This window comes from Oncorhynchus gorbuscha, unplaced genomic scaffold (genome assembly GCF_021184085.1).
Source record: "Oncorhynchus gorbuscha isolate QuinsamMale2020 ecotype Even-year unplaced genomic scaffold, OgorEven_v1.0 Un_scaffold_5771, whole genome shotgun sequence".
NCBI classification, from domain to species: Eukaryota; Metazoa; Chordata; class Actinopteri; order Salmoniformes; family Salmonidae; genus Oncorhynchus; species Oncorhynchus gorbuscha.
In genome coordinates, this window is record NW_025749499.1 from 6,429 (window position 1) to 18,971 (window position 12,543).

The following is a 12,543-nucleotide window of genomic DNA, read 5'->3' on the forward strand; positions in this document are numbered from 1 at the left end:
TAATCAGTGACCTAGACAACCAGGTGAGGAGATCTTACTAATCAGTGACCTAGACAACCAGGTGAGGAGATCCCCTTTACTAATCAGTGACCTTAATTTATCAATCAAGTACAAGGAAAGAGGAAACCCACAGAGACTCAGTCCCTCCAGGTTGAGTTGGACGCGTGCTAGGGCAATGGCAGCTGGATTACAGAACCGTACCTGGTGAACACAGATGTTGCACTTGTCACAGAAAACCATCTCGTTGTTGTCCTCGCTGTCAGGTGACCGACAGATGTCACACACAACATCCTCGTCGTACTCCATGCCAAGCCCCTCCTCCGTTGCCATGGCATGGCTCATTCTGTCATAGCAACGCCTCTCAAACTCCTCCATCACTCTCTCCATGGTCATCTCATCCAGCAGCACCATGCCTGAAGAACAAATAACATTAAACACTGCACAGCGCTGGGACAGTCCATACTACACAGCTGGACCACGACCAGTCCATACTACACAGAGCTGGACCACGACACAGTCCATACTACACAGCGCTGAACCACGACACAGTCCATACTACACAGCGCTGAACCACGACACAGTCCATACTACACAGCGCTGAACCACGACACAGTCCATACTACACAGAGCTGGACCACGACACAGTCCATACTACACAGCGCTGAAACACGACACAGTCCATACTACACAGCGCTGGACCACGACACAGTCCATACTACACAGCGCTGGACCAAGACAGTCCATACTACACAGCGCTACAGTCCATACTACACAGCGCTGGACCACGACACAGTCCATACTACACAGCGCTGGACCAAGACAGTCCATACTACACAGCGCTGAACCACGACACAGTCCATACTACACAGTGCTGAACCACGACACAGTCCATACTACACAGCGCTGGACCAGACACAGTCCCTACTACACAGCGCTGAACCACGACACAGTCCATACTACACAGCGCTGAACCACGAGTCCATACCACGAGCTGGACCACGACACAGTCCATACTACACAGCGCTGGACCAGCGCTGGCGACACAGTCCATACTACACAGCGCTGGACCAAGACAGTCCATACTACACAGCTGAACCACAGTGCTGACACAGTCCATACTACACAGCGCTGAACCACGACACAGTCCATACTACACAGTCCATACTACACAGAGCTGAACCACGACACAGTCCATACAACACAGCGCTGGACCACGACACAGTCCATACTACACAGCGCTGAACCACGACAGTCCATACTACACAGCACTGAACCAAGACAGTCCATACTGGACCACAGACAGTCCATACTACACGCTGGACCAAGACAGTCCATACTACACAGCGCTGAACCAAGACAGTCCATACTACACAGCGCTGAACCACAACACAGTCCATACTACACAGTCCATACTACACAGTGCTGAACCACGACACAGTCCATACTACACAGTACTGAACCACGACAGTCCATACTACACAGCACTGAACCAAGACAGTCCATACACACTACACAGCACTGAACCAAGACACAGTCCATACTACACAGCACTGGACCACAAGACAGTCCATACTACACAGCACTGAACCAAGACAGTCCATACTACACAGCACTGAACCAAGACAGTCCATACTACACAGCACTGAACCAAGACAGTCCATACTACACAGCACTGAACCAAGACAGTCCATACTACACAGCACTGAACCAAGACAGTCCAAACTACACAGCACTGAACCAAGACAGTCCAAACTACACAGCACTGAACCAAGACAGTCCATACTACACAGCTGAACCAAGACAGTCCATACTACACAGCGCTGAACCACGACAGTCCATACTACACAGCGCTGAACCACGACAGTCCATACTACACAGTAAGCTGTACAACCGTAGATGAGGGTAAATCTACTGACCCATCAGAGTGAACTGCTGGTTGATGAGCTCCAGCCAGGCCACGTCAGTGTCGTTGAGGTCGTAGCGACCCGTCCCCTCAGCCAGGGTCTGGATGTCCACGTACCCCAGCGCCCCTGAACAACCCGAACGGATCCACTTCTTAGGCGTCGAGAACATCACCTCCATCCCCCGCTCAGCCACTCCCCTACAGAGCAGAGATATGATCAAAGAGTTAGATATGACGAGAGACCAGAGATGGTTGGTATGACTAGAGAACAGAGATGGTCAGATATGACTAGAGAACAGAGATGGTCAGATATGACTAGAGACCAGAGATGGTTAGATATGACTAGAGAGCAGAGATATGACTAGAGAACAGAGATGGTTAGATATGACTAGAGAACAGAGATGGTTAGATATGACTAGAGAACAGAGATGGTTAGATATGACTAGAGAACAGAGATATGACTAGAGAACAGAGATGGTCAGATATGACTAGAGAACAGAGAGTCAGATATGACTAGAGAACAGAGATGGTCAGATATGACTAGAGAACAGAGATGGTCAGATATGACTAGAGAACAGAGATGGTCAGATATGACTAGAGACCAGAGATGGTCAGATATGACTAGAGAACAGAGATGGTTAGATATGACTGACAGAGATATGACTAGAGAACAGAGATGGTCAGATATGACTAGAGAACAGAGATGGTCAGATATGACTAGAGAACAGAGATGGTCAGATATGACTAGAGAACAGAGATGGTCAGATATGACTAGAGAACAGAGATGGTCAGATATGACTAGAGACCAGAGATGGTCAGATATGACTAGAGAACAGAGATGGTCAGATATGACTAGAAAACAGAGATGGTCAGATATGACTAGAGAACAGAGATGGTTAGATATGACTAGAGAACAGAGATGGTTAGATATGACTAGAGAACAGAGATAGTTATACATAAACTCAGCAAAAAAGAAATGTCCTCTCATTGTCAACTGCGTTTATTTTCAGCAAACTTAATGTGTAAATATTTGTATGAACATAACAAGATTCAACAACAGACATAAACTGAACAAGTTCCACAGACATGTGACTAACATAAATGGAATAATGTGTTCCTGAACAAAGGGGGGTCTAAATCAAAAGTAACAGTCAGTATCTGGTGTGGCCACCAGCTGCATTAAGTACTGCAGTGCATCTCCTCCTCATGGACTGCACCAGATTTGACAGTTCTTGCTGTGAGATGTTACCTCACTCTTCCACCAAGGGACCTGCAAGTTCCCAGACATTTCTGGGGGGGTGGCCCTAGCCCTCACCCTCACCCTCCAATCCAACAGGTCTGGTGAGGTCCTGCCTTACAACAAGCCCTCAGTCCAGCCTCTCTCAGCCTATTGAGGACAGACTGAGCATTGATGGAGGGATTGTGTGTTCCTGGTGTAACTCGGGCAGTTGTTGTTTACATGCCTATTGCCCAGGTATGATGTTCGGATGTAGCAATCCTGTGCAGGTGTTGTTACACGTGGTCTGCCACTGCGAGGACGATCAGCTGTTCTCCCTGTAGCGCTGTCTAAAATGCCACATTACGGACATTGCAATTTATTGCCCTGGTCACATCTGTAGTCCTCATGCCTCCTTGCAGCATGCCTAAGGCACATTCACGCAGATGAGCAGGGACCCTGGGCATCTTTCTTTTGGTGTTTTCAGAGTCAGTAGAGGCCTCTTTAGTGTCCCTACGTTTTCATAACTGTGACCTTAATTTCCGACAGTCTGTAAGCTGTTCGAGTCTTAACAGGTGCATGTTCATTAATTGTTTATGGTTCACTGAACAAGCATGGGAAACAATGTTTAAACCCTTTACAATGAAGATCTGTGAAGTTATTTGAAATTTTACGAATCATCTTTGAAAGACAGAGTCCTGGAAAAGGGACGTTTCTTTTTGCTGACTTTATATATCAATGAATTGGTGAGGGCACTAGAAAAGTCTGCAGCACCCAGCCTCACCCTACTAGAATCTGAAGTCAAATGTCTGTTTGCTGATGATCTGGTGCTTCTGTCACCAACCAAGGAGGGCCTACAGCAGCACCTAGATCTTCTGCACAGATTCTGCCAGACCTGGGCCCTAACAGACCTGGGCCCTAACAGACCTGGGCCCTAACAGACCTGGGCCCTAACAGACCTGGGCCCTGACAGTAAATCTCAGTAAGACCAGGACCACAAATACAAAGTCCATCTAGACACCGTTGTCCCTAGAGTATACAAAAAACTATACATACCTTGGCCTAAACATCAGTGCCACAGGTAACTTCCACAAAGCTGTGAACGAACTGAGAGACAAGGCAAGAAGGGCCTTCTATGCCACGAAAAGGAACATAAAATTCAACATACCAATTTGGACCTGGCTAAAAATACTTGAATCAGTTATAGAACCCACTGCACTTTATGGTTGTGAGGTCTGGGGTCTGCTCACCAACCAAGACTTCACAAAATGGGACAAACAACAAATTGAGACTCTGCATCAGAATTCTGCAAAAATATCCTCTGTGTACAACATAAAACACCAAATAATGCATGCAGAGCAGAATCAGGCCGATACCCACTAATTATCAAAATCCAGAAAAGAGCTGTTAAATTCTACAACCACCTAAAAGGAAGCGATGCCCAAACCTTCCATAACAAAGCCATCAACTAGAGAGATGAACCTGGAGAAGAGTCCCCACTAAGCAAACTGGTCCTGGGGCTCTGTTCACAAACACAAACACACCCTACAGAGCCCCAGGACAACAGCACAATTAGACCCAACTAAATCATAAGAAAACAAAGATAATTACTTGACACATTGGAAAAGAATTAACAAAAAAACATAAAACAGAATACCTGACCACTGTGACTGACCCAAACTTAAGGAAGAAAAAGGCTATGTACAGAATCAGTGAGCATAGTAGCCTGTCTTCTCTTGAGCCAGGTCTGCCTATGTGCTCACTGCCCCACAAATAGGTGGAAGCTGAGCTGCACTTCCTAAACCCTTTGCCCTTTGTATGACCATATTAGAGACACATATATCCCTCAGATTACACAGATCCACAAAGAATGTGAAAAGAAACATACATTCACGTACATATTACCTCAATTAACTAAACTAAGCGGTGCCCCCGTACATTGACTCTGTACCAGTACCACCTGTATAAAGCCTCGCTTCTGTTATTTTCACTGTCATTTTACAATTATTTTTATTTTGTATTTCTTTACTTACCTATTGTTTAAATTGCCTGCTTGTAAGCATTTCACTGTAAGGTCCACCTGTTGTATTCACACGTGACAAAATAAACTTTGATTTGGTCAGGCCCCAGAACCAACCACTACTGTTAGCTGTGTTACCTGGTCAGGCCCCAGAACTACAACCACTACTGTTAGCTGTGTAACCTGGTCAGGCCTCAACCACTACTGTTAGCTGTTTAACCTGGTCAGGCCCCAGAACTACAACCACTACTGTTAGCTGTGTAACCTGGTCAGGTCCCAGAACTACAACCACTACTGTTAGCTGTGTAACCTGGTCAGGTCCCAGAACTACAACCACTACTGTTAGCCAGTAACCTGGTCAGGTCCCAGAACTACAACCACTACTGTTAGCTGGCGTAACCTGGTCCCAGGCCCAACCACTACTGTTAGCTGTCATATTCCGGTCAGCCTCAACCACAGTTAGCTGTAACCTGGTCAGGCCCAGAACTACAACCACTACTGGCTACCATTTCTCCTCTTCCTGTTAGGACATGCTCTGTGTCCTGTAACCTCAAAGACTTGGAATCAACCTTGTCCACAGTTTCAGTGGGTAAAAAGGGAAATGTTAGAGCTGTACATATCCACGACGAGAGTAGCTGACTGTAGTAATACAGGAACCTGGTTACACTACTATGTGCTGTGTTGTAAAAACACTGACAAGCTAATTGTCCTCAGCTATTCAAACAAAACAGAGGCATGGCAGTGCCACTCATAGTCTAGTTATACCAAGAGCCTTAGGAAACCCCAAAAACACAATAAATAGTACCAGATAAACCAGGGCAATTTATCTGCAGGTTTTGTGGAAATAAATCAGAATTGTGTATAGGTAAGATGTTTTATTCACCATGTTCATAAGTTACTTCTCATCAGAATGGTATTTTGTATAATACTGTGACGAGGTTGCAGTTATCTGGTTCTATGTCAAGACTGTTGTTTGGTGGGCAGTAAAGAGGAGAGGTCAAAGTGGCATCATGTGTAAACATATCTTTTGCTCCACTGTGTCTGTGTGGAGTCACTCCCTACTTTTCCCATCGGGGAGAGGAGGATGGCCATGTCTGGAAATCATTCTATGCTCCCTCTAAATGTTGTCCCTATCTTAACCTGCAATCATTCTCCTCTCTGTGAGTTTGTCCAGGATTGGTTGTATTTAGAATTGGTTGTGTCTATTTAAATGACAATTTGATATATGCCTGTTGATATATGGAGGATTGGTTTTATGGTTCTGGGGTTTGAGTCAGGAGACAAAGCTGAATGATTTATTATGTCTATGCTGTCTGACTATGTGTTCTTTGCTATTAAAGGATCGCAGTTGCAAGTAGAAGGGGCTCTCAGAGAATTCACTGAGAGACACTGAATTGCCGTGGAGAGTCACAGGATTGTGATAGAGCTCATATGGTCCTCTGTAGCTCAGTTGGTAGAGCATGGCGCTTGTAAGGGTAGTGGGTTCAACCCTGGACCACCCAGATTAGAATCTTTGCACATGACTGTAAGTCGCTTTGGATAAGCGTCTGCTAAATGTATATATTATAAAGATGGACTTTGATAACTGAACCCGGACTGTGTGGTTTGCTCCCATTATTTGGTAAATAGAAATTTCCATGACAAGGTGAAGGTGTTTATATTGGCCATAATGGATACAGAATAAAATGGTTACACCACAATTCAGAAGAGAATGCCTCATCTACAAAAATCATATTTTGACATTTGTCCTCCATCAAATGGTAGTATGGCAGCCATATTGGATTTTGAACCCCAAAGATAAACCTGTGGTGGCCCCCTGACTAAATTGCAAGAGTAGTAGCTAAAGATACAAAACTCTTTAAGGAACCTTGGACCCCAAAATGTCATTTTGATGTCTGAGCCCACTTGTTTTCCTTAGTGACGATTACAATAGCCACAGCATAGAAAAAAAACATGTTTACTGTGTGTATTCTTGTCAGACAGGCCCATAAACCACTGAATGAGAGAACATTTGACTTGGAAAGTTGTCTATTAATCAGCTAACACAAAGTAAAGCTTATATTCATTATAAATATTCATAGTTGATATATTCCCCTGTTGTATCTGTTTCCAGGTCTATGTTTCCTAGATGCATTAAGATATTATAATGCTGTTTGTTTGTTGTATGTAGTGCAGACAACTGACAACTTCTATTCCACATTTTAGCAATATCACAGCATGTAATATTGGGTTACATGAGTTTGTGGCCCATCCTCCTTCCTGCCAGGCATATTCTGCACTTTTTCAGTTAAAGGGGTGTGTCACAATATTGATCAATTTAATCTCTTTTACAGTAAAACACTTTTACACAGCCATCAACTGGGAGACATTAGGGATGTGAAAAACATAGTTGTGTTTGTTCTACCACCGGAGAAGCATCTCTAATGTAGGGCCTTGCCACTGGCCTACTACATGTCCTACTGGGCTACAGGTTGAGGGATGGTGTTTAGGCTACATGTCCTACAGGTTGAGGGATGGTGTTTAGGCTACATGTCCTACAGGTTGAGGGATGGTGTTTAGGCTACATGTCCTACTGGGCTACAGGTTGAGGATGGTGTTTAGGCTACATGTCCTACAGGTTGAGGGATGGTGTTTAGGCTACATGTCCTACTGGGCTACAGGTTGAGGGATGGTGTTTAGGCTACATGTCCTACAGGTTGAGGGATGGTGTTTAGGCTACATGTCCTACAGGTTGAGGGATGGTGTTTAGGCTACATGTCCTACAGGTTGAGGGATGGTGTTTAGGCTACATGTCCTACAGGTTGAGGGATGGTGTTTAGGCTACATGTCCTACTGGGCTACAGGTTGAGGGATGGTGTTTAGGCTACATGTCCTACTGGGCTACAGGCTGAGGGGTGGTGTTTAGGCTACATGTCCTACTGGGCTACAGGCTGAGGGATGGTGTTGAGGCTACATGTCCTACTGGGCTACAGGTTGAGGGATGGTGTTGAGGCTACATGTCCTACTGGGCTACAGGTTGAGGGATGGTGTTTAGGCTACATGTCCTACTGGGCTACAGGTTGAGGGATGGTGTTTAGGCTACATGTCCTACTGGGCTACAGGTTGAGGGGGATGGTGTTTAGGCTACATGTCCTACTGGGCTGGGTTGAGGGATGGTGTTTAGGCTACATGTCCCTGGGCTACAGGTTGAGGGATGGTGTTTAGGCGACATGTCTACTGGGCTACAGGCTGAGGGATGGTGTTGAGGCTACATGTCCTACTGGGCTACAGGTTGAGGGATGGTGTTTAGGCTACATGTCCTACTGGGCTACAGGTTGAGGGATGGTGTTTAGGCGACATGTCCTACCGGGCTTGAGGGATGGTGTTTAGGCAACATGTCCTACCGGGCTTGAGGGATGGTGTTTAGGCAACATGTCCTACCGGGCTTGAGGGATGGTGTTTAGGCAACATGTCCTACCGGGCTTGAGGGATGGTGTTTAGGCAACATGTCCTACCGGGCTTGAGGGATGGTGTTTAGGCAACATGTCCTACCGAGCTACAGGTCCTACCGAGCTACAGGTTCTACCGAGCTACAGGCTACATGTCCTACCGGGCTAAATGTCCTACCGGGCTACATGTCCTGCCGGGCTACATGTCCTACCGGGCTACATGTCCTGCCCGGGCTACAGGCTACGTGTCCTACTGGGCTACCACGTCTTACCGGGCTACATGTCTTACCGAGCTACAGGCTACATGTCCTACTGGGCTATATGTCTTACCGGGCTACAGGCTGGGGGATGGTGTTTAGGCTATATGTCCTGCCGGGCTACAGGCTGAGGGATGGTGTGAGGGCTATATGTCCTACCGGGCTACAGGCTGAGGGATGGTGTGAGGGCTACATGTCCTACCGGGCTACAGGCTGGGGGATGGTGTGAGGGCTGACAGGGACCTGGACTCCCCTTCTCCCACTCCCTGTCTCCAGGGGTCGGCCAGGACGTAGTAATCCTCAGGGTTCAGTTGGTACGTGTCATGGAGCTTCATGGCCGTGATGAAGTCTGTCCTGAACACCTGCACAACACAGGGACACAGACAGACACTCACTTAATACCTGGGACACAGACAGATCACTCACTAAATGGGACATAGAGACACAAAAAGATCACTCACTAACTGGGACATAGAGACACAGAGAGATCACTCACTAACTGGGACATATAGACAGACAGATCACTCACTAAGTAATTGATGAGTGTAGGGTAGGACAGGAGCGAGTCGTGTTCTTTCGACCAAATGATTGAAGCATTTTTAAACAAGTATTTCTTCATATATTGACACACCCTGTGTTTTAATAAACTGTATGCACTGAGCTTGTCTGATTCTTTAAGCGCACTGTTTGATTAATTAATTAACACACACAAATTACTCTAGAATGAGTACGAGATTGATTTGATTGTGTAGGGCGGCTCAGACATGCTGCGCTGTGTAAAAAAAAAAAAAAGACTGACTGTAACTAGCACCTGTTGTCTGTCTCCTCCCTGCCGCGGCGACCACCACAGAACATCGGAGTTTATCGCACTCGCCCTCTCAGGCTTGTTGCTGAAGCTGCAACATAATCACAGCCATTTCTGATTGAAAAGTTGTTACCGAAATCCCTCATTTGTTTAGGAATAACATTCCCTATTCCTCAACCCTTGCTCTCCATGTGAAACATGTATGTATCACATGCACGTTATCAATAGCCTATCATAATCAAATCAATCCGTTGGTTATAACCAACTCTGAACACCGTAACAGCAAAATGGACTCAACAGGCAAATGTTTACTGGTTGCTCAGGAGGGAAAGAGAAAGTCAGATGTGTGGAAGACATTTGACTTAGTTGTGAAACTACTGGAGATCCAGACAAAGGAGGGTAAAGGAGCAGGCCTCCAGCTCCATGGTGGTTCTACAAGGCTGCTATAGGAGGGTAAAGGAGCAGGCCTCCAGCTCCATGGTGGTTCAACAAGGCTGCTGTAAGGAGGGTAAGGAGCAGGCCTCCAGCTCCATGGTGGTTCTACAAGGCTGCTGTAAGGAGGGTAAAGGAGCAGGCCTCCAGCTCCATGGTGGTTCTACAAGGCTGCTATAAGGAGGAGATCAGGACAAAGGAGGGTAAAGGAGCAGGCCTCCAGCTCCATGGTGGTTCTACAAGGCTGCTATAAGGAGGTAAAAGGAGCAGGCCTCCAGCTCCATGGTGGTTCTACAAGGCTGCTATAAGGAGGAGATCAAGACAAAGGAGGGTAAAGGAGCAGGCCTCCAGCTCCATGGTGGTTCTACAAGGCTGCTATAAGGAGGGTAAAGGAGCAGGCCTCCAGCTCCATGGTGGTTCTACAAGGCTGCTATAAGGAGGGTAAAGGAGCAGGCCTCCAGCTCCATGGTGGTTCTACAAGGCTGCTGTAAGGAGGGTAAAGGAGCAGGCCTCCAGCTCCATGGTGGTTCTACAAGGCTGCTATAAGGAGGAGATCAGGACAAAGGAGGGTAAAGGAGCAGGCCTCCCAGCTCCATGGTGGTTCTACAAGGCTGCTATAAGGAGGGTAAAGAGCAGGCCTCCAGCTCCATGGTGGTTCTACAAGGCTGCTATAAGGAGGAGATCAAGACAAAGGAGGGTAAAGGAGCAGGCCTCCAGCTCCATGGTGGTTCTACAAGGCTGCTATAAGGAGGGTAAGGAGCAGGCCTCCAGCTCCATGGTGGTTCTACAAGGCTGCTATAAGGAGGTAGGAGCAGGCCTCCAGCTCCATGGTGGTTCTACAAGGCTGCTATAAGGAGGGTAAAGGGCAGGCCTCCAGCTCCATGGTGGTTCTACAAGGCTGCTATAAGGAGGAGATCCAGACAAAGGAGAGTAAAGGAGCAGTGCTGTGTGAGTATTGTGTGTGTCAGATTACAATATTATTTCTGACCATTTGGAACAGTGGAACAACTATAGTGATGCACCGATATGCCATTTTTGGATGATACCGATATCCGTTATTTTCCCAAAAACACTGATTTAAAATGGAGCAGCCATTTACACAATGGTTAAATAGATAACACAAACACATGGACACAGTGGTCCAAGGCACTGCATCTTAATGCAAGAGGTGTCACTACAGTCCCTGGTTCAAATCCAGGCTGTATCACATCCAGCTGTGATTGAGAGTCCCATAGGGCAGCGCACAATTGGCCCAGCGTCGTCTGGGTTTGGTTGGGAGTAGGCAGTCATTGTAAATAAGAATTTGTTCTTAAAAGTGACTTGCCTAGTTAAATAAAGGTTACACACAAACACCACACTGACCAAAAAAGTTATTTTGTTGGCATTTACGTATGTCCACATTACCAGTAAAACATCATCAAAAACTATTTATTTAACTTACTTGCTGTGCTGTTTCGTTGTTCAGTCGTTTCATTCTCAACCAGGATGTCTATGAAAAGGAGTTTGGGTCTTTGCGTGTCAGAAAATATATATTACTATTTGACGTGGCTTGTTGACCAACCAGGACGTCACATAAAATGATGAACGCGTTAAATTATCAACTGTGAATTTAGCCACATTTATTGTCAACATGTGTGTATTAAACACTATTTCAGAATTGGATCCCTCTTTCTACAGAATTGGTATATCGCCCTGCCCTCGATGGACACTATAGACTCACCGTCTCCGGCATTGGCCCGTTGTACAAACAAATAATTGACTGTCTCAACTGTTTTGGGGAACAGTCATAATGTAAAATGATGTAACAGGTGAAACTAAGAAATGGCAACCTGCTTCATCTCCCTAACGTATTGTACAAGTTGACTCAGGTATTAACTTACTAAAAAACGGATAGTTTTGATGATATTGAAAAAACTATACCATTGCCTTTTTCAAATAACCCGGTATACGATATATATGGTCAACCTCCCAAGCCTAAAATAGGGACAAACAGATCATTAAATAACTGGGACAGACGACATTCATCAGCACACAGCAACAAGCAGACAGAAGCTGGGTGAGGGGTTAGGTGACTTACTTCTGAGGGCTTCTTCCAATTGGCTCTCCTGGGTTGAGAATGTTGGGACCAGGAAGTGGAGTTACCTTAAAGATGACAGAGAAAGACATCAGACATCTCAATTATCTGACATTTCCTTACTTGTAGTCCAGTGGCAAGGCCCTACATTAGAGATACTTCTACCCGATGTAGAACAAAACACAACTATGTTTTTTCACATCCCTAATGTCTCCCAGTTGATGGTTGTGTAAAAGTGTTTTACTGTAAAAGAGATTAAATTGATCAATATTGTGACACACCCGTTTAACTGAAAAAGTGCAGAATATGCCTGGCAGGAAGGAGGATGGGCCACAAACTCATGTAACCCAATATTACATGCTGTGATATTGCTAAAATGTGGAATAGAAGTTGTCAGTTGTCTGCACT

The 12,543-nt window shown here is 45.8% G+C and overlaps 1 protein-coding gene across 1 annotated transcript; it reads right to left on the minus strand.

Annotated features, from left to right (window-relative positions):
* Window positions 1-201: 201 nt before the first annotated feature.
* LOC124029190 (protein Jade-1-like) lies at window positions 202-9,072 on the minus strand (the record flags this gene model as incomplete). The annotated part of the gene is made up of 3 exons (XM_046340993.1): window positions 9,027-9,072; window positions 1,917-2,101; window positions 202-413 (listed from the first exon to the last, which is right to left on the minus strand). Coding segments are annotated over exons 2-3 (378 nt in total), but the record flags the coding sequence as incomplete, so codon positions are not given.
* Between the last annotated feature and the right edge of the window lie 3,471 nt (window positions 9,073-12,543).